This window comes from Prinia subflava, chromosome 2 (assembly GCF_021018805.1).
Source record: "Prinia subflava isolate CZ2003 ecotype Zambia chromosome 2, Cam_Psub_1.2, whole genome shotgun sequence".
Classification (NCBI taxonomy): Eukaryota; Metazoa; Chordata; class Aves; order Passeriformes; family Cisticolidae; genus Prinia; species Prinia subflava.
In genome coordinates this window covers 50,618,615-50,642,228 of record NC_086248.1, presented here as the reverse complement: position 1 = coordinate 50,642,228, position 23,614 = coordinate 50,618,615, and the positions used below count along the sequence as shown (strand labels likewise).

General features: G+C 35.1%; 1 protein-coding gene across 4 annotated transcripts in view; it reads left to right on the top strand.

Annotated features, from left to right (window-relative positions):
- The window catches only part of TBC1D32 (TBC1 domain family member 32), an 83,197-nt gene that overhangs the window by 35,658 nt on the left and 23,925 nt on the right, over positions 1–23,614 (top strand). For all 4 annotated transcript variants that reach the window (XM_063389896.1, XM_063389892.1, XM_063389895.1 and 1 more), the window contains 5 exons: positions 2,607–2,695; positions 12,920–13,042; positions 14,243–14,351; positions 15,192–15,285; positions 23,402–23,527. In XM_063389896.1, coding sequence (XP_063245966.1) covers positions 2,607–2,695; positions 12,920–13,042; positions 14,243–14,351; positions 15,192–15,285; positions 23,402–23,527 — 541 coding nt within the window. The remainder of the gene's footprint in view (positions 1–2,606; positions 2,696–12,919; positions 13,043–14,242; positions 14,352–15,191; positions 15,286–23,401; positions 23,528–23,614) is intronic.

Sequence of the window (23,614 nt, the reverse complement as noted above, 5' to 3'; positions counted from 1 at the left end):
TTTGAGTCCTTTTTTATACAACACTGTTTTGATGATTTCAGAGGAAATTGCATGATAATTTTCATTTTTCCAGTCTACTCAATGACAGTGTGTTCATTGATGAATAGCTTTGTTCAGCTATCAAGTTTTTTAAGGAACTGGGAGTGAGGAAGATAGATGTATGCTGAAGATGATAAGTATTGGAGAGCATTCAAATTGTGGTAGATATCAAGAATGACTTTTGTACCTTTTGAAAGCCAGTGTTATTTTAGCTTTTGAGGCACTTGAGTAATTTTATGAAATTTTCTAGGTTTCAAGAAATGCCAATACTGATATAATTGTTCAAAGTTCCCTGAGGAGATAAAGATGTTTTGGCTGAGGCTTGTCTCGCTTAACTGCTGTGCAGCAGTGTGTTTTGTAAGCCTAGTCATCCAAGATACAGCTGGCTATGTAAAATAGGCCTCCAAGATTATGTAGGTAACAGAAAGGAAACAGATCCTCTAATGTTAACTTAGTGTATAATGGCTGAATCTAAGTACTCAGAAAACTTCTGAAGTTAAGAAGAGATATAGGTTTGTTTTAACCATGGTTTTGGGCAGTGATTGCAGGAAGCAAAAGAGAAAAGATTTTGACCAGATATAACTACAGGAAGCAAAGTAAAAGCAACTTCTGTGCTACTAGAAGATTTGATTGTAAGACCTAACTACTATGTGTGCCTTACTTTTTCTCTATATTTGAGTTCTGTCACATTGACACGGAATGTGACTTGCTTATTATGCTAAACTATATTTGCTAATACACAGAACTTAATTTTTTTTGTTTATCCTTTATTTGTTGAATACCCAGGATTTAAACATTACCTCCTTTGTATTTTTATCTGACTAGATGTATCATTGACTGAACAGATTATCAGTTGAGCTTTTACGACTTTTAACTGTAGACTAATTAGGTTTTTATTTGTGCCCTTAGGAAATTTTTTCTTAATACATGCAAGATTTCTCTTGCATGTAAAATTATTTTGGAAAATGGAAAACATAACTGAGGGTTCTTCTGCCTGCCTCCATCTTTGAGGTTTCTGCTTTATATATGTTCAGGGGAATCTAGTTTGGAAGGTACCCTCTAGACCTGTAGCTTTGAAAAACATTAGAACAGGTGATTTTATTCAGTGATTCTGGAGAATCTTAGATGCTTTGTCTTAGTTATTTAAAGTAGATGGCATCTGACCTGTAATATTGAAGCTATGCTCTATAGCTGAGCAGTGCAGATCTATCCACATATTTTTTAGATGTAATCCTGTGTTAGACCTTGTTCATTATCTTCCTTTCTAAAATCCCAAATCAGAGCTTAGTCTCCTTTCTCAGTAGTCCTCTCACTGTGCCTGCTCTTTGTACTCTTTTGCAGCTCCAAGCTTTGATTTATAAATGAGAAGAGGTTGATGCCAGAGAAATATCCCTTAGCATTTAACTCTTTGTATGTACAAATATCTAAAAGATCTTAAATCTCTAAAAAATCAATTGCTTGCATTATCAATTTTATAAACAGCCTTGAGGTCCAAGCTGAGTTTTTTAATTGATAATTTTATTGTAAATATACTATGTGGAAAAAGCTGTCTCCCCCACCTCCCCAGAAATCTAATAGGAAAAATATGCTTTCGCTGTATTTTAAGTAAGAATACATTCTGTGAAGACAGTGTACTTTGAAAAGTTCTAGACTTTTTTTTCTGCTATTGTGAGTTTTACTCATGATTTTTACTTCTCTCTGTTGAAAACCAGAGCTTTTGTTGATTTCATTAAAGTATGGGTCTTAACTTTCCTTTCATATCTTATTGAAAGGACTCATTGATCTAATTAGGTGAATAATAACTCCCCCTTCTGTCTCTGAAATTGTACTTCTATAATGTGTAGAAAATAAAAATTTGTATTTAATCAAGATTAAATAAAGCTCATAAGGATATTGTAATCTTTTTCTTCTGACCATTGCACAGTAGTCTGTCTCTGACACATAACATCTCTGAATGTTTTTGTTCATTACGTGTTTTTTTAATGAAATACTTTCTTCAGAAGCAGTTTGCATATGCAGTAAGCCAGAGGGGAAAATAATTAGCTTGGCTTTGGGGAAGAAGTAGGAAGCAGCCACAAGTCATTGTCTGTTACATGAGATGCTCCAAGATGCAAGTTGTAAGCCTCAACATCTGAGCCAAGCCTTCCTAAGCTGAGACTAAATGGTTGTGTCTTGAAGCATGTAGTACTAACCAGAGTAAGAAAGGGTTATTATACTAAAGGAGTTGTTGTTCTCTTCATTAAAAGACATGTACACACTTCAAACATACAAAAAACATTTTAACTTTTTTTTGTGGTTTAATACTAAAGGAGAACTAGGAGAGTTGATACGCAAGGATCTTTTTGTATGTTTATATTTTTTATTAATTTTTTTCCTAACCTTCTGCCACTTTTGCCTTCATTTTTGCCATTGACTTTTGTGTTGGAAAACACCTCCTGTTACAGAAATAAATTCAGTGTGTGTTTTAATAATAGCTTTCATTCGATAATAAATATCCCAATGAAACTACAATGTGCATAAATTATAAAAGCATACATGATTTTTTTACATTTCACTTCCTTTGACAGGATATCATTGACAGGCTTATAATTTTGAACTCAGAAGCTAAAATTCATTCTTTATTCAATTATGAACAATCCCATATATTTGGTCTGAGGTAAGATGCATGTTTTTTATTCTCTGGTCACATTAACTAAAAAGGATATAATATGCTTGGATGTGTTATTTCTGACAAGATAACATTGTTTGGGTTTTATTATGTATGAAGGTGAAATTCCCCCCTTTTTTACATAAGAAGATTAAATGAAAAATGGCCTACAAAATGAGAACAGTAATGAATCTAATCTTATTATCTGTAAAAGGATATATTGTAATATGAGAAGCAGTGATAGAAATTGCATGTTATTTTGCCTTCTTGACTGTAAAAAACAAGTTGAACATCCACTGTACACCAAAATAAATTATTTTTAGGGTGTTTATGTCAGTTTGGCTTATGTAGTCTCCCTGTACTTAAAATTGTTTTTTAAGTATTTGTTTAATTATCACCTATTTCACAAAAACTTAGTTTGAGTAGTGTAGCATTTGATTCCAAATATTTCTAGAACCTGAAGCTTCTTAAAAGATGCTCACACTGTTATGCTCATGTATTGTAATACTCAGTGTTTTATAATTCTAACATGGAAGATAGTTTCTGCATTTTATTTTTTTTTCCAACGATGAATATATAAATCCTTGAATTCATATTTTTGTTAGGAACTTATTTTAGACAGTTGAAATAAAAATCTATTGGACTGTACTTCATAATATGGAAAACTTTGATAGCCTTGCTTGAGCAAGATATAGCCCAACTGATTAAATCCTGAAACATTAGCTTTTTGCAGCCATATTTGTACTTTAATATCACAGTAAAATTATTTCATACTGTATATGAATAACCATAAGATACAGTGTAATTTGTTGATAAGGATGAGCATAAAGGAGATGAACAGTGACAGAGTTTGGAGTTGGGAGATAAATTATTCTGACATACAAATCAGAAGTTGTAAATCCCACTTAGGAGAAAATCACTAGTTTATATAGGAATGAGAAGTCTTAAGATGAAATTTGTAAAATAAAATATTGTTCTTCATTTAGAATTAGACTGAATCCATAGAAAACTTGACAGAACTTCCATTGATTTAATTAGGATCAAGAGAAAATTAAATGTTTTACAGTTTAAAATAAAGTGTGATTGGGCACTGGAACAGGCTCCCCAGGGAAGTGATCAAAGCACCAAGCCTGACAAGAGTTCAAAAAAGCTTTTGGACAACACTCTCAGGCACATAGATCCTGATGGGTCCCTTCTAAGTCAGGATTTACAGTATTAAGACTTATTTAGAGTATTAAGACTTGCAAGTGACTGTGGCTATATTACCTAACATGAGAGGTACACAGTTCATTTTAAAGTTCCATGACCTTTCCTGTCAGTGCTACTGACAGCAGACATCCATGTTCTGTAAAATAGACCTTGCCTTGTGTAGTTGTTTTGCTCCTTGACCAAATTCCATCACGAGTTTTAAGTTCAGCAGGAGTTGGATCAAATAACATCAGATGCTTAACAGATCTGAAAATGTGGAAATTAGAGCAAAAGATCTACATTTCTCTTTGCTGTCATGTAGAAATTAAATATTTAGGTGTTTGTGGTAATTGCAGCATTGACAAACAGTATGATTTTGTGAAGCTTTTTTCTAGAAACATTTCTGCTAGACTTAATACCAGTAGTCCAGCCAAACCCACATTCTTTTAATTGTTCACAGATCTGTGCAGCCATACATTATATTTATAACTGCAGCCCACTCAGAGCTGAGTGCTGAACTTCAGATCTGTTTAACTTACAGGTTATGGTGTAAGGTCCTGCTTTTGTTGTTCAAAACAGTTACACATTTACTTAGTTAATTGTTAAACAACTTCTGCTGTTTAGAACTACACTTCCTTTGTGTGTATACTGAGCTTTAGTGTCTTAAATTATTTTGCTTATTAGCTGTGTAATTGCATATAAAACATAAAATACGCAAGTATTTCCACAGTCTGTTTAATCCAAAATGCACAGGTGTATATATTTATGTTTGCAGTGTTATTATTGCATTCGCTGGTGGAGCGTTTTCTTCATTGTGAATAAGTATGAATTCTGAGTTATAATTTTGAAGGACAGTCTGGTAGGGGCTCTGCTCTCAGCTTCCCTTTTCAAGCTTATTGGCTCTGTAAAGTGGTGTGCATGCAGTAGAAATCCAGGGGAAAACATAGAGAAGCTAGATATGGTGCATAGGCAATGTGTCTTAGTCTTTAAAGAATACTCCCTATGGTGCATTCATATAATTTAGGGTTTGTGTGGTCAAGGGTCAAATACTCAGTTCCACCGCAGGCTGTAGCTAATTTCAAATCTGTGGTACCTTTGGTTTTCTGGTTGTTATTATTTGGTTTTGTTAGGGGATTTTGTTTGTTTAGAGTTTTTGTTTGGTTTGATTTTTGTTTGGTTGGTTTTTGTTTTAAGTTTTTGGAAGTTTCTTGGCCTAGGATGGTTCTTCAGTAGTTTCAGAGACAGTAATCTGGTATTCCAGTAATTGCATCTATTGTGTGTTTCTGTGACAAGATTTATTCACTTGAAGGAGGTCCTTTTAAGCTAACTGGGTAAAAAAAATGTTATTATCATTATTACTATTATTTATTAAAGGGAAATCTTAAGAAAGAAGTTGGAGATAGGAATAGAAACATCTAAGTATATAAACAGTTCCTAATTTGTGTATAGAATGATTTTCAAACTGTCAGTTCAGCTTTCAGCTTCAAAGCAGATTCAAAGCACTTATTTAGAATTAAGGAGTCTCCCAGTTGGCCAAAATTGGTTGATAAAAGAACACTGAAGGCTGTCTAAGGCACTCTTTTGTACAGGCTGAAAATCTGGATGCACAGGAACTAATACAGAAATTCTCAGTGGTCTTTCTGTTGTAGAAGGTTGTGAACTTGCCATCAGAGCACAAATCCTACAGACAGGAAATTCAGAGCAGTAATTAAAGCAATATTTTTTTAATGTACTGAACACAGAGTATTTTCATAACTTAATGATCAGCTTTATTTCTCTGATACAAGTGTACCCATCAATCTAATTTTAAAAGATATTGCATATGAGAAATAAGTTTTCTTCAAATGTGGCACTGGAAGTCTTCATCACCTCCCTTTTAAGGCCAAGCTCTTGAATCTCTAACTTATGTTAATATAGGAATCTTTCAGAATTATGATTTTATGTATTATCAACACAATTTGTATAATATTTCAGTACAGTAAATGCATTCATGGGTTTTGAGTTTTTACAGCCTGCCAAGAAAATATATGCATAATATATATATGTTCAAAGTCTTTGCCTGAAGCATTATTCGGGCATTTACATGTTGCTGTTCTTTCTATTCAGAAAGTAAGTTTTCTGTGAATGTTAGTGACACGGTTTTGTTAGCTGGATTAAAGTGTGGCAGAGTAAAAATTTCTACCTTTGATAATCAGGTTCCTGTCTCTAAACATTATCAATACCTCAAAATAAATTCAAAGATACTCAATTATTGTTGGCTTGAGTGAAAAACAGAAGGAGAAACAACATTACTGGAATATGCATAGACTGTGGGCAGTGGGAGGGGATAACAGTTGGTTTACAGGCAGCTTTGCAAAAATTCACTTTACTTAATAGAGTACTTTTGTAACACACTGTTCCTGGAATCTCTTTTTTATGCATATATGATAATGTGGCAGTAAGGGGTATTTGAGTACTTTAAAGAGGAAAACTAGACCTTTTCTTTCTTTGGCTATCTTATTTTTTCCCCAGTGGTTTATTTTGACCATAAATCAATAAAACTCCTAAATACTGTGAAGTCAAAAGATCTTTTGTATGTATGTACATTCTGAATCAGAATAACCTTTGTTAGCCCTGCACTTCACTGAGGTGCCTCCTGCTAGCGAGCATCAAGAGACAAGGAGAGCACTCTGTTAAAGGGTTTGGCCTTCTGCAGGGAAATACCTGGAAAATTCTGAGCGTAAACCCTTTTCCTTCAGATAGGCAAACTGTGACTGTTTAATTTTAAAGACACAATGTGTTTGCCTATCATTAGATATCTGAAGATAACCCATTTTGTAGAAGTGTAATTTGAACTGCAATGAAAAATAGATTTATTTTAGGCTTCTCTAAGGCAAGGCTGAAAACCCAGAATTTATTACAATGCTCTGTGTGAATAAATGCATTTCTGTTTCTGTGGAATTATAGAAAATTGTAAATATTAGTCTAAGTCATATGCTCATCTGTATCAGCCTCAGGATTGTAAAGCTACTGTCTGCTGCAAATGGAAAAAGAATATTGGCTTGTTATTTTCAGGTTTGTGTAATAAAGATTTTGACATTGTTAGGTCACATTTTCTTTGTCGTAAAAATTATCATGGTAAATATGGTTTTTTTATTTATGTTTTCTTGCTTACCAAATGAGTGCAGAAAATTATAAAAATGCATTTATCTATTTCTGTTGCCCTAAAAAACTAGAAGAGAAAGATTTAGGAAATAAAATTTAAATGGCTTATATTATACTGACATCAAAATCAATCAATGTGTTGAAATTTGCCTTAAAGCAGTACATATCTGTCAAAATTTCATCTGGAACACTCCAATGAAATGCAGGTGAATGAATTAAATGAAACAAAATATGATAGGCAAAATATAACTTTGTGAGTTTAGGAAATACAAATAATAAACACCCCAGTGTTATTTTCCATTACTTTTGTCAACTGCATTGTAAACACATCCCTTATATAATTGCATTTTAATAGTGAGGTAGCCTTAGCTTATGAAATAGATCATTCCTTAATTGTACTTGCATTATACGTATTGTTAATTAAGAGAATGTGTGATTCTAATGCAACACAATGCTGTTTATATTAAGCCTCTCTTTTCCTTTCTTTTTATCAAAAAGCATTAGGAGTAGAAGAATCCAAAAGTAGAAGGGGACAGGGTCTGGATTAGCAGTGAATAATGATGCCGATTTGCAACAAGATTATGTGATAATGTTTCCACATTATCTGTGATCATGTAGTTACACAGTTAATTTGTTTTTTTTCTGATTTATACGTTAATAGAAGTTTGTTAGGTTTATTAATTTAAAATAAATAATTATTTAGAAAATAGGGACAGTAGATTCTGTGATCAGATGTCGCTTGTTGGTTGACTTTTTCTTTATTTAACTAAGGGAAATTAAAACCATTCACTTTTGAGTCCTCTAGGCTGGCAAGTGATGCTCATGAAAAGCCTTTTTGTTTAGCTAGGGAAACTTTTTATCATTAACAACCACAGTACATGTGATTTGTAGGTACATTGGGTAGCTGAAGTGGCATTGGTGATCTTTTGAAAATCTCCTTATGTGGAAAACATTGTAAGGAATACATTAATCCCTGAGTTTTCTTTCTGAGAGAAAAATGACTGCCCTGGTCAGTGGCTTCCAGCACCCCAGGCCAATAGTGTAAGTTCTATATCCAGAAACTCATATTAAAAAAAAAAAAAAATGCACTGCCCTCAGTGGAACAATTCGAAGCCTCAATCCTTTAGCTAGACCCAGTGCAGTGGTGTCCTCTATCTGCTCATTGCAAATGTCTTTTGTTCAGTTTGCAGAGGCAGTGTGCAAAGCTTTGCTTGGCTGAAGCTTCCAAATGCCCTTTGTGTTCCAGCACTGACTGAGTGGCTTTTGACTTCTTTAGAGTTTTTTGCTACCCATTGCCTTTGTCTACTGATCTGGCACTGGACAATTGCCATTCACTGTTTGAATCCACATTCTTGTTGAAATTTAGGCTCTTACTCAAAGCATAATAAAGAATAAATCAAATTGCTAATGTAAGCTCTGGTGTTAAATGTTTTGAGGCTGTCCTTCATGATTATGACACTGAAATGGTTTAATGCAAGTTTGGCTTTGGATTTCACTTTTGTTGTACACACTCATTTAGTGAAAAGTAGGTCTTGGTACTGTAGAGAGGTTCCAGTGCTTGTTTTACTGCTCTTCAGTTTTTAAATATTTATTTCTGAGAGATAAAAAGAAAAACCACCTTGCTTTGTCTCACAGCTGAGCTCTCTACAGATATCATGCTATATATTTTGCACTGGCCTGATTCAGCCATGCGTATATCTGCAGAAGGCAGTAGCTACAAGCCAAAAGAAAAACTTTTACTAAAGACCAGTTTAGTCCTCTATTTCAGCATCATGTCACTGTCTATAGCAGAGATGTAAGCATTTTGTGTTTAGTTGGCCATTTTATGCTGCATGCAGACATCTATAATTGAGATTGTAGTATAGTTTACTTTGGATGAGCTGCTTTCTTTTCTCTATATGACAGAAATTTCATGCTGCTTATAACACAAAATTTTATCTTGTTTCACTGGACTACGTACGGACTGGGGTTAAGTTTTTTAATAGCACTGCAGGTGGGTGCTGCGTTTTGAATTTGGGACTAAAAGAGTATTGGTACCAGCATGTTTCCACCGAGACTGTGCAAGCAACTGCTCAGCAATAGGGCTTCCTTTTTTATCAATATTACCCAGCAAGTAGGCTAGGAATATGCAAGAGATTGGGAATGAAAACAACTGGGACAGCTGACCTGAACTGACCGGAGGAATATTTTACACCACATAGCATCTCTTTCAGCAATAAAAACTGAGGGGCTTGGAGGTTGTTCTTGCAGGTCTCATTGGTCAGAGACTGGCCAGGCACTGGTGGGAAGGGAGTGAGCAGCAGGGAGGGTGCTTAGTTGCTGACTGGTGTCAACCCACCACAGACTGTTACAGCTGCTGAGTTCAGGAATAGTATCTTGCATCTGTCAGCACCAACTGAGCATTAGCAGATACACCTGAAGTGAGGACAGAACATCAGAGTGGCTTTGGAAAGAACATACATTATGAAAGTAAAGAAGAATAATGTTATGGTGGTGTAGTGGGAACTGGAGAAAAATAGAATTGGGTTTACCATAATAAAAGTCTTCTTTAAGAGAAACGTGGTTTGACGTTGGGAAAAAGAACAAAAGACATACTGTTTTGTGTTCTTAAAAGGAACTCATAGAAAAAATATTGAGATGGTAATAAGCTATCTTCATAATATGTATTTTTAGCAACTCAGAGTAAATCATGGGCAGTTTAATTATATTATTTTCAGGCAAAAAGATTTAGAGAGACAAAATAAAAAATAGCCAAATGTATTTATTAGCTGATTTATATCCCACAAAGGACCTTTTGTTCTGTCATAATTAAAGAAGTCATTATGATTCCACAGACCAAAAGCAAGAAGAAATCCTGTGGAGCGAAATACTAGTTAGAATGCTTTCTTTTAGATTAGTGAATTCTACAGTGAAGTATTAGTTGTGACATTGTAGTTGAAGGCTAGAATTCAGGGAGCACCTTTCAAGAAAGACTGTTAGGGCAGGAAATGCAGAATTCAGAACAAAATTATTTGTAGCCTATTTTCACAACTATGATATGTATTTTGATATTTCTGGATTTCTTTAAAATTTCTCTTCTATAAAAGACTGCCTTCAGATAATATTTTATATGCATTTCAGTCTGTTCCTGGGTGTATGGTATATCTTATTAGATTGTAGAATTATATAATCAGAATTAAAAGGCAGATGGATGAATGTGTAGTACAACAGCTCTGCTCAAAGTGGATTCAACTGCAGAGCATTACACAAGGCTGTGTCCAATCTAGTTTAGAATTTTGTTAAGGCTGGTGATCCTGCAGCATCTCTGGGCAATTTGTTCCACTGTTTTACCACCATCACAGTATATTGAAATGGAATTTCTTGTCTTTCAATTCATGCCCATTGCATCTAGTCCTTTCACTGGGTATCACTGAGAAGAATCTAACTCAGTTTTCAAACCTTTGTGTTTGGTACTTATACACACCGACAGGATCTCCCCTGAGGATCCTGTTCTCCAGGCTGAGCAGTCACAGCTCTTTCAGTTTTTCTCTGTGTCAGATGGCCTAAGCCTTAATCATCTTCTTGGCCTTTTTCTGGATCTGCTGCAGTGGATCCATATCATGCAGTTACTGGGGACCCCAGAACTAGACCCAGCACTCCAGGTATGACTTTACCTGAAGAACCAATAGAGGGGGAGGATCACCTCCCTCAGTGACTTTTTGGCAGCACTCTTCATTACACAGCCCAGGATGGTGTTGGCCCTCAAGGGCATGTTTCTGGCTCATGTTCAACCTGTTGGCCATCAGGATCCCCAGGTCCTTATCTGCAAAGCTGCTTTCTGACCAATTGGTCCCCAGCCTGTACTGTTGCATTGGGTTCTTCCCAGGTACAAGAACTTCATGGAAGTGTATCTTCCAATTTTCAGCTGTGTTCAGGTTGCGAATTCTGTGTTCTCCTTTCCAAAGAAAATTTTAAAACGTATCTCAAAAAGATATGCTTTGATCTTACTGTGTTAGATCTGTGAAGGTTTTATACATGCTCCATAAGCATGTACTTCTTATAGATGAGATATTGAGATGGGTAGTCTGATCCAATTCTTATGTTCCAAATGCAATTAAAAACAACAATAACAAAAAAACCTCCCTAGCTGTATTCTAGCATGGTTACAAATATACACACTGTAAAATGCGTTGGTTTTTTTTTTTATTGTAAACTTTAGTCTATACATTTATGATTTTGGAAGGTAATCAATGGAATATTACATTTAACCAAATAACCTGTATTTCAGTAATAGCATTTTTATATGTATTCTTCCAAATAAGTGAAAATTTCATTTGAATGCCCAAGCAGCTGCTCACACTACATCTTGTATATTTCATAATTTATTCTACTACTATTCTAGCTACCTAAATTTATTTATTCATGGTTGGTTGGTCTTTGTTTTTTTGTTTGTTTGTTTGTTTGTTTTGTTTTGTTTTGTTTTGTTTTTTTGATTCTGCCTTGCCTACCAGAGGAGATGTTATAAAGCATTCTCAGCTACTAGTCTTCTACCAAGTGGTTTTTAACTGCTGGTAACAGGTCTTTGCCATTTAGTGTACTTAACAGAAAAAGTTATCCATCTTCATAATGGTTTCAGTGCTCTTTTCTGATTTTCTGCTTCTAAATAACAATAAAAATTACAGTTTCTTTCTCCTTCTTTCTCTCATTTCTTCTTCTGAGAACAAATTGATGTCAAAAAATAGTTAATGTAGAAGAAATAATGCTGAAGTGTAGTGAAACTGAACAGATTAAATTGTTTAAAAAACAACAGGAAAAAAACTGAGACAGTCTCATCTTGGCTGTTTAATCCTTGGCCACAGCTGTATAAATTTGCAGGTGTTAAATTATTGAGAGAATGGCTTATGAATTTCTACTATTGTCTGTAGAAACATATTGGGAATCACAGGGAAGAAAATAAACTTTGACTAACAGACTATGAATTTAAACCAGTGTATTTTGTAGTTCCTGTCAAATCTTGTGTGAGTGCAAAATATCATGCTGATCAGCCTTAATTTATGTCGCATTTTATGAGTGTGTTAAAACAGGAAATAAAATCAGTAATGTTTAGTTTCATCATTTTCCTTGAACTGGAAGCCCTTAATGAAATTATTTTGTTGTGGTCTTAGAGTGAATAGATTAGTTTAAAAAAAGCAATATGATTTGGATTGCATTACTTCAGATTTATATGAAAATATATTGGAGTACCTACCTTGCTAATTTGCCCCAAAGTTATGAAAGAAAATTGTATATAATGTACTGTCTTGTGCATTTGTTGTTATTATTAGTTTCATTTACTGTTTGCTTTTCTCTGAAAAAACCCCATCCTAGAGGATTTGTTGGTTATGTTACATGTTAAATCTTTTATTGCTTTTGAAGAGTGTTAAATTTGATTATACACAAGGGCTTAAATGCCTCTTTTCTAAAGGAAAGGTATTTTTTACCTCCTTGCCTTCCTCTACCTTCAGACAATCTAATTCTGAGATGCTTTACCAGCCTATTATTGTATAATTTCCTTAGATTCTATGTGGAATGTCTTACTAAGCCTGCATTATTTTTGTTACACTATGATGTAAACTCAAAAGCAGACTGAGCTGACCAGTAGGTATTTTCTCTGGTTATTCAGTAAACACAAAAAAATCTGTTGGGTGCCATTCCCTGTTTGCTTAAGGTTGTGCCACTTGAGTGCTTAAAAAGAATATAAAAGAGTGTTCCTGACCTTGTTGTGTCTGGGTTTTTTTCAGACACTTCAAGTGATTTTTTCTGTTGTTTTTTTCTTCCCCTCCCTTTCCATTGCAAGATCTCATAAACATGTTAATCCTTATCTTTCTGTTCGTTGTTGGAGTCCTGACTGATGTGCTGTCATTTCAATGTGTCCTTCTGCAGGCTGTTAAATGTGCTATGCTGTGAGCTCAATACCCTTTTACTCTTGGAGACTCAGTATAAAGTGTCACAAGTTTTACTAACTGCTCAGGAGGAAAATGTCACAGAACCTTCAGAAGGACCTAGGTAAGAAGAGGTTGATGTAAATGTTATTTTAGCTATCAAACTCTTCTGAGAACAAATGCATGAATGCCTTAGTAGCTTTAACCATACAAATGCTTTCACTTAAGCTGGCTTCTAATGTCCATAAGTTTCCTTACATGCAGGTTCATCAGCAGCTTTAAATTATGAAAAGATACAATAGCCTTCTCTCTCATCCATGTTCACCCCAAAAGTATAAGAAATAAAAAGCTGTTATTTTTCTACTTTTTAGTTGTATTACTCTTAAGTTGTTTCTTAAACAAAAAGTGTTTAAAACTTGTGGATGTTAGTATGCCTTTTAATTTTGCATTTCTTAATGTTATGTATTTAATATAATATCAGGGTATTGTTTTATGTTCATAAATTAAAGGTGTCATCAGTACTTTGGGTTTTTTTGGGGGAGTGTTGTTGTTATTGTTTGGTTTGTAGCTTTGTCAACACTCCAACTTCTGTCACTTTGCACTGCTGTCTTCTAAATGAAATTACACAGCGAAAAGGGAAAAAGGGTTTTTGAGACAGAAGTGTACAGTCGTTTAGTTACTGACATTTTTTTCTTTCTCATGGCATGCTGAGTTTTAAGTATTTTCCTCTTAATGATTGTTATATGGGACCGTGACAAAGGTAAGTCAAACAATGTGGGTGAAGATGAAACCTGCTATTTCTCTACTAAGACAAAACTTTTATTAAGAAACTTGGTGAATAAAAACTGGATTTTACTGCTTTCAAAAATCTTGTACTTTGGGCTACACGGTGACTTCAGACAGCAAGTTGGCTGTGTTTCAAATAATGAATAACTCTGCTTATTTGTGGCAGCAGAAGTACACTGATAGGCCAAATAAGGAGCAAATTTTGATGGTCCATTAACTGTCAATGCCCTAATTATATCATTTCTGTGTGACATAACAAAACTTAACAGATTTTCTACTCTTTTGAGTCTACTAAATGCTCAAATGTTTCTTATCAGTAGTAGGTAGGGAAGCACAAATTTAGAACAATGCTTGGAGACATCTGAAAATGCATCTGTTTATTTATGCCTTTGCATATTCCAGGTTGTGTTTTAACTCCAGTATGTTTCTCAAAATATTCTTGCTTATTAAAGTTTTCTGAATTAAACAGTCAGTAAATCGAGGCAGTTCTAATTTTTTTAACATTTATAAGTTTGCTGTGTTGTGTTTTTTCCCCCAGGGTTTTTATAATTGATGGCCTTTCAGTGGAGAGAAACCATATTCTTGTAAGGATAAATCTGATTGGAGGACCACAGGAAAGGATTTTGCCTTTGAGAGAATTAGATAAGGTTAGCACCTAAAGTTTGCCAGTTTCTCTTTCTGTAATTTCTGTCTCCATTAACTGAGCATTTTTGCTGATAATTTGGCATGTGAAAAATTATTTAAGAAATACCAGGTCACTACTTAGCTTTATGAAGTGTTAACACTTTAAAAAAGTGATCCACTGAGAAAATTCATTGCTCCCACAATCTGGGGATTGCCATGTCTCTGGGACATACTGCATTAGATGACATGTTTATTTTGCTCCATTTTAATGTTACTCTTAAGCGATTACAATCCGTTTGTGGGGTTTTTTGAATGTATATTTCTGTGTTTTCTTTACTTTTTCCATTTATCTTAATTTTATTTGATATTTTTTCCATGCTTGGGTTTTCATATGCAGTATCTAATACCTAGAGCTTTCATCGATGGTGTAACAATGGAGTGTTTGTTAAGCAACTTCTTTAAATGTTCTGCTTCTCACTGGCTGTCAGTCTCGTTAAGATGAAATGCAGATTACTGTCAGCACAACAAAGACACCTAAATCAGTGTGTAAAGTTGGAAATACAGTTTAGTAGGCTGTTTGGGTTTTTTTTATAATTTTTATGAAACTTGCAATTTTCTTTGTGGTTGAAAAAAGGAACTATAAAATCAAAACTGTCAGTGGTATATACACCATAAAATTATATTCTCAAGTGGGTTTTTTTGTGGTTTTTATCCTTTTTTAATTATGGCACATCTCATTGGAAGCTGTAGTATCAAGCATAATTTTGGTGCATAGGAGGTAATTCTGGGAACTGTACCTTTATGTGTTAATCGAGAAAAAACTATTAATTTTTCTGCTAAATTATTTCTGGTCCTGTTTCTAGGGAAGCAATCTATATCCTTGGCCAATGTTTTCATCGTTCCCTGTGCCAAAGTGCTATCTTGCAGAAACTCCTATGAAAGCTGAATTCAGACAAGGTACATAGAAAGCATGCAAGTAGTATAGATTTCATGCAGGCATCTCAGTCAATTTTAAAAATTCCTTTTTCCTTCCTCCCTGCCCTCTGCTCCCCACCCTCTCATCCCACAGATTATAGTCTCATTAAGTACTTTAGGTTATTTCAGTGTTGGCTGCAATTGTAGCTAAATAAGTTGGTTTGGTTTTGCTTGTCTGGCTTTGTGCAACTGTCAATCTGCAAAGCTCTGTTTGGTAATCTAATTCTTATGCAAACTTCAAGATTAACCTCCTGGCTCATCTCTGGTGGGTGACTCATAAGGTACATTTATATCATCTCTCTAGTAACTGAAGCAAGACAGTTTGCTTAAACTGCAGAGTTTTTTGTACACTATTTTCGTGATTCACATCCTTGTGTTTACAGAGCTTGGTGATGTGTGAAATAGACAGCGTTTAGGATAGTTGGTTTCCACACTGAACATCAATTTGGAATGTGAGCAGACTGAAGAATCCTTTGAAGAACTACCTAGGCAGAGCAGTTTAATTCACACAGAGAAACTATTTTAAGGTTTTAGTTTGCGTAGACAATGCAAAAGAATCTGGTGAATGGTTTGATAAATAAATAATTCATTGTATTTGTTCAAATTTACTATGTCCCTGAGATGAATTTATTAGAAATTATTTGTGGATTTCCTTAGCAGAGACAGATTTACAAAAGTGATAGAAATTTTACATTTACTCTAGACTACAAAATAGTCTGTTCATATATATCTGGGGGAAAAAAAATTAAAACGTGATTTTCTGCTCTGACCAGAGGAAAGGCCATATAGTTATAAAAGAGGGGAATTTTCTGTACCTTAGCTTCTTTAATGCTATTCCAGGCTTCCCAAGGCAAGTTTCATAAGACAGCAATCAGATAATGTTAAAGTGGGTGTCTTCAAGGAGGCAGTAGTATGGGTTTCCAACTCTTAGGTTGGAAAAACATATTGTATTGTTATTATTATTAATATTCTCAGAATATGTTCAAAAGATCCCTCTGTTCTCTTGTTCAGAATAATTCTGTTGCTCTTCACTACCCAGTGGGATAATGAAATAGATGTTACAGTTGTCATTTTTGTGGATGAGAGCCAACTAGGAAAACTTGGATAAAACTTGGGTTAACAGTAAATTTGCTGAAATGAAGTTTCAAAAGTTTGCAAATGAGTTTGAAGAAGAATTGAAAGCAAAGAAATATTTTAATTTGGAGTGGCATTTTTGATGTTAAAGATAACTGAAGTAAAAGATTGTTATAACTGCAAAATTTGGTAGTGGAGTCAAAATATTTTGTGTTTGTTGTTCGAAAATAAAAGGGAAGTAAACCATTAAAAGTGTTGTTTTCACTACTAGATTAAAAAAAACCCAAAAACACTGAACTGTGAATATATGATTTACCAGACTGAAGCTTTCAGGATGTGTAAGTTATTTTGAAAGAAAGCATTAGAATAAATAGATCAAAAATTAAAATAATGAAATTCATAAATTGCTGTTGTACTGCTTGCAAAAAAAGAAATCAACAGAATGAATAGAAAGTGGAGAATATCTGAACTGTATTTTTAAGCAGTATAATATTGTCGGAGTCCATGTTTCCATGGCATAGCAGTGACAGAAGTTTTCTTTCATAAGAGAGTTTAAAAATATGATTAGAAGATGGACCTATGAGTTACATTCATACAAGATCTTACAACTTCTTTGTTGTGAATATTTAGAATTCATGTTGTGTGCTACTCAGATTGCTTGGAGTTTAGAAAAATACTTGTTAAATTTTCATTCTGCTTTAGTGGAAGGAAATGGACAGGGTTCAACACAGACTTGACTGGCAAGAGTTGTGCAGCCATGGTGTGAGTGGGAATGCAGGGCTGCTTCACTGTAGCTGTTGACAAGGATCAAAGGCCAGCACAATGTCTCTGGTTCTCTGAACCTATGTGTGTTCAGATGTCATGCTGTGGTGCCTCATTATGTAACCTGGGAGGTCTTATTCTGTCCTCTTATTTTGAGTGTTTCTATGACATGAATAATTAAGACTAGTAGATTCTTAATACTGTTAATGTGTAATTTCTTTGGCTGAAAAAGCTATAACTGTAGGTTTTATTCTGTCTGTCCTGACTCTTATTTGTGTCCTCTTTTATTGCTCAAGAGACATGGACACCTCAAGAGAAACTTACCTTTTCTTTGTACTTTGAAAATGTATCTTATATCCATCACATAATTGTGATGGTAGATGCAAAAACATAGCCGGAGTTGGTTTTTTAATATATTTATATAATAGATATTGGAGATGGCCAATGAGAGTTTAAAAAAAATAAATATTTACAGATGTGCTCTTGAGTAGAATACTGCTAATACTTCTGCTTCTAGCCCTCCCTCAGATGGAATTGAATGACAGATGCCATAACAGGACATTTTGGAACTAGTGTGGCCAAACTGAGGTCAGGGAAAAGGAAGCTTCATTTCCAGATCTCTGGACTTCATTTATCCTGTGACTGTATCTGGTATAATGGAAACCATGGATAAAACTGAAAGTAGCTTGTGTGGGGTTACTTTAAAGGACTTGTTCACACTGAATTTTCTATCATGAAAACCCAAGAAGTGGGTAGGAGTTTTACTCTATAAATTCTTTTGAAGGACAGTGCTAAACATCCAACACTGACACCTTATGGTTCAGTTTGGGGTGCAAAGGGAGAACTAATGAGCTGTAAGAAAAAGCAGAGCAGTGGTTAATTCTGATAGTGTATGGAACATGTTTCCTAGCACTAAGGTCTGAAGGCTGTATGTACCAGAACTATTTTTTAACACTCTTGCTTTTATTCTGTGCTATCACAGTGATTACAGACACTGGCAAATGGATATTTTGACTCATTGAATAAAAATGGACTATATTGTAGTTTATGTTGGTAAATTTAGTATCTGCATTGGAGTAGTAGAGTCTCTTCCATTTCCTGACAACACTTTGAGTAAGCAGACACCCAAAAAATATATTTGTATTTGAGGAAAACTTGTAGTGTGTCAGTGTTTACAAATATCTGTCCTGGTTTTGCAGATGTTAGGTATTTGTCTGCGTGGTATATGGGTCTGCAGGAAAGGATTTATGGAAAAATAAATTTGGTTGATTGTATATTAATATGCTGTAATCATTTCAGCCAGTAGTTAGAGTCTGAAAACTATTGGATAGCAGTATATTAATGATTCACTTCTGTCAAAGATTGTAGTGAAACTTCGAATGATTTAGGTGGATCGTTATTTATATGTGGAAATTAATTATGCCATTTCTACCTGTTTACACTGCAGCAAGATACCCTGTTGCTTTTCTTGTTTCAATTGTTATTTCATTAAGGTAATTTGAGGAAGAACTATTAAGTGGTTTTCAAAGAGTGATATAGTCTTTTTATATTCAGGATACAACTGTGAAAAGATTTTTTTTTAACTTGTAATATTAACAATAGTGTAGATTATTAAAAGTTAAACTCTTTAGAAGGCTATTAAACTGTAATATTCCCTCTTCTATTTGCACAGAATATGTTTTTCTTTTCTAGTCCTAGCTCTGCAGTTACGACAGTTGGTAATGACTGTGGCTGAAGAATATTGTCCATAAAGCTTCTGCAATGATGCATTCATTGCTTAGCATTTCCCTAAACTTGGATTTAATTAACCATTCATTAATCTTACTTTCTTCTGAACTTATACAGTCCAGAATTGATACCAAAAAATCTGTGGTTGTTTCTTATCAATTATTTTGATAATTTATCTCAGCCACTATTCCCTGAGTTCTTTGCTTTATACTGCTGACTTGAATGGCACTTGCTGCCATATTTCAGGTTTAGTTTCATTGAGGGTTTCTTGTTTGGTTGGGTTTTGTTTGCTTGTTTGTTTAGTTTGTTTTTATTTTCTAAATCTGATTTCAGCCTTTTTTTTTAATATCTGGTATTAGCAGTCTCTTTAACTTTTTTTCCTAAACTTTCTCTGTCAAAGAATCAGCCATGTTATCTTTCCTGTTATCCCTTATAATGTCACATAAATGCCTTTATCATCCACGCTTCTTTGACTTGTCATCTTTTTTATATTTATCTTGGTATTTGTATATGAGTATGTTGCCTTTTGCTTTTAAGACCACTCAAAAAAAGATGAAAGAGTAGTAAGGTCTGTGAGAAATGCACATTAGGTTTCCTAAATTATATATCTCTATGTGGATTTGTTTCTCTGTACTAATCAAATAAATTAGTCAGGTTACTCATCTCTCAGTTTAGATTTTGAGTAAGATATGCATGGATTTACAGATCTTAGCTATTAATCACAGAAAAACACTTTTGCCACAAAGCACAGTCAGATGAGAAGGGGCTTGTTGCATTTCTTACGTTTTCTAAAACATTGATGAATTTTTCTTGGTCTTACTTGCTTTAGGAGAGCTAAACAAGCTAGCTGAAGCATTATTTGGAGAATTGTAAAGCAGCATCTTTTAGAAAAGGGAGATCAATTCAAACTTACTATTATGATGTAGTGGTTCGGATTTCATATATGCATGTAAGTGTAGCTTATTTATAGTGCAATTTCAGGGCATCATAAACTAGTAAATGTGGGTTTGTTGTTTTTTTTTTTTTTCATGGTATTACACAGAGCAACCAATACTAGCACAAAGTAAGTACAAATAAGGTATGAGATGGTGAAATATAAGCTCACATGAAGAAGAGAGCAGGAGTTCAGCAGATTAATTAAATTGACATCGTCTTCTTTTCAATCATGACCATATTTAAAAGCTTGCTAGCATCAGTAGAGAAAGGTCTTAGTCATTTTCTTCCTCGTATTTTCTCTTCTTTCTATTTTTTTCTCCATCCACTGTTCCACCACCCTCTATCTTCTATGTCATTCAGCAGGTCTAGTATTTTTTTCAGGAAAAAAAAATTCAAGTAATTAATTTAGGATAATTAGTGAACTAATTTAGTGACAAACCAGAAAAGAGAAGAAATAAAAGCAGGGCTTCTGTTTCTTGGTGATGGTGTGTTTAGAATACCTCTAGTGGTAGTGATGGTGTGATAGCCTGCCCTGAATAACACATAATATGTATAGCTCAGAATTGTGTTGTTGCTTAAGTTTCAGCTACAAGGTAATACTGTTGGGCAAGTTGTGCTACTAAATTGTGAAAGTGAGCTGGCATTTTTTTGATATAATGAGTTTTTGTAAGCAATTGTCATTCCAAAAACACTCAAGGTTCTGTCTTTTTTTCATTTTTGTACTGTGATGACCTACTGTCAGATAGTCCACATTTAATGACAAGTTAAGGGAAGCAAGTGGTTTATCTGGAAGAAAAAAAGCTGCAGTAAGTTTCCACAATATGATACCATTTACAGTTTGTAATGGATATATTAAATACATGACTGCACCACAGTATCTTGGTTGCATGGGTCTCTGGTACATTGACTGATTAAATCTCAGCTTGTAGTCTCTGATCCTTGTCTGCCAAACTGAATTACTACAATCCTTGAGGAAGTAAAATAACTGTTTAAATTGTATTGAAGAGTGTTTCTTTGCAGTTCTAGGATTTTCTTCAATACTCACGTGTTTCAGAAATAATAAAAAAGGACAGGGAAAGAAATAGAAATCATACTGGTAATACTGTAAGAGTTAAATCCTTCTGCAGATTAAATTTTCATAAGTGAAACTGTTCTAAGCATCACTGCATGTTATTTGGGAAGATACTGAGAACTTATTTGTTTGAGGATAACAAAGAAATTTCAGGGTGATTAATTTGGGGTCATTAATGATAATAATTAAGTTACTATAATAAGATTGTTTTGAAATGTTATGTATTGTATAATAAATTCCAATGACACGGATACAATCTACTAATTAGAAGTCATTAAGGTCTTGAGCTTAAAATAAATTACATGCAAAATCATAATTGTGTTGAAAATATTCTAATAATCTCAAAAGAATAAGATTGTTTTGGAAAGAGTGTTTATAAAGAAGTAAAACTAACTGCAAGTATTCTAAATACCCATAGACTAGCTCAAATGAGTGTTATTGACACTTGTCCTGGTTTAGGGCAAATTTTGGGAGGAAACTTCCAAAGGGCTCCCTCTAGAAAGCAGATTCAAGCTGCTCATCCCCCACCAAAAAGAAAAAGCTTTTCTTTTTTGAGAAAAGTGGAAAAAACTTGTTTATTTAATAAGCAAAGTACTCATAAACATCAAAAAAGAATAATATTAAACAATGAAACCTCTTGCTGCTCTGAAGAGATGGCAAATTCAGAGAGAGAGGGGTGGGGTGTAGCTCAGCTTGCTCAGTCTCTTATCAGTCCTCCTGCACCAGAAAATGCCACATCTTGGGTCCAGCGGGACACAGGTGCGAGCTTCCATTGTTTTTCTGTGTTTGCAGTCCAGAGCAGGCTGATCAGTTCCATGAAAAGGAAAAGCCACATTCTGGGGAACTGGTCTGCCTCAGCTAGCTAAAAACTAACTAAAAGCAAAGGGGAGCTCTCTCCCCCTGTCCGTGATGCAGATAACACAGTCCATGAGAGGGAATGTGGAGGAGTGAGAGCAGTTTTTGCAAACAACTCCTGCGCTTCTTCTTCCTGCTTCGCTCTCGGAAGTCTTGAAGGTGCAGAACTTAATATCCAGCATAAACACAACAGACAATTGGGGATACAAGCATCATAAAGTCACCCTAGGACAATGCTTTAATGACAAGTTACCTTTCATGGCAGCATTCATTTCTATAGTGTCCAAAATGTAGAAACAGAAACAAGGAGATCTTGCATGGTATGAGGAATGTTCACCCTAGTGAATACTTAGTGTAAGTGGTAATCCTTTCATATGATAGGGACTGCATGGTCAGACAGCAGAGGGATTGTACACAGCTGGAGCAAACACATGTGCATTTGCCATGTCTCAGATACTATCTTTATTTTTCCCCTCAAGATGGCCAGAAAGTATTTCATAGCACCATCAAGTACTCTGGGAGCTAAGTTACCTGGTAGTTGCCAAGAGCCCTGGCAGTCAGGAGGGCCAGCTATGTCCTGGGGACAGCAAGCACAGCATTGTCAGCTGGGCAAGGAGGGGATTGTCCTGCTCTGCTCTGCATTGCAGTGACCTCACCTCGAGTCCTGGGGGCACTTTTGGGCACCAAAACATAAAAAAAATTAACCTCTTAGAGTGTCCAAAAGAGGGCAGCAAGGATGGTGAAGGTGTGGAGGGGAAACCTTAGGTGGAATGGCTGAGGTCACTTGGTTTGTTCAACCTCGAGATTAGGAGGTTGAACCTCACTGTGGTCATCAGCATCCTCACGAGGGGAAGCAGAGAGGCAGGCACTGATCTTTTCACACTTGTGATCAATGGCAGGACTTGAGAAAATGGTATAATGCTAAGTCAGGGGACGTTTAGATTAGTTATCAGGAAAATACTATTCATCCAGAGGGTGGTTGGGTATTGGTACAGGCTTCCCAGGGAAATGGTCACAGCAACAAGCCTTTATGAATTCAAGAAGGGTTTGGACAACACTCTCAGGCACATGGTGTGACTTTTGGAGTGCCCTGCCTAGGACCAGGAGTTGAACTCAATGATCTTGATAGGTCCTTTCCAACTCAGCTTATTCTGTGATTGTATAATAGAAAAGCAAAAGCCATGCACACATTTGAAGCAAAATAAGGAATTAATTCACTGCATCCTGGTGGCAGGCAGGTGTTCAGCCATCTGCAGGAGAGCAGGACCCCATCCCCTGTAATGGTTTCTTAGGGAGATAAATGCAATCACAAGAATCAGTTAGGTTTGAAAAGAGCTCAGATGTCACTTGAGTCCAGCCGTTGAACACCGCCATGTCAAATGTCATCATGTCAACATCACTCAGAATGTTCCTCCCTTTCCTCTTTATTTCCCCCGTTTTATATACTGAGCATATCATATGGTGTAAAATACCCCTTTGGTCAGTTTGGGTCATCTGTCCCAGCTTTGTCTTAGGAAAAGGCATGTTTATGTAGTATTTCCTTATGAGGGCTGCCAAAAATATATGTGGCTATGGAGTTGGGGGATGTGATCTTTGATGTCCCTTTCACCTCAAACTATTTTGTCAGTGTATGATCATTATAGAATAACACTGATTTTTCATTTCTTCTAGATAAAGATCTTGACAAGCTCTTGAAGTTCTTAAAAAGTCCAGACAAGCCAACTGGGTGGGCAGAAATTTGTAGAAAACAGTTCTGCAAAGTCATGAAAACCAGACCAGATAGCATCAGTGGACCAAGTGAGTATGACTCAAGAAGTTTAACAAAGAAAGCAGGTGAAAGACCACTAGTATTTTCACTGAGGAGTATGTTATCTATACAAGTAG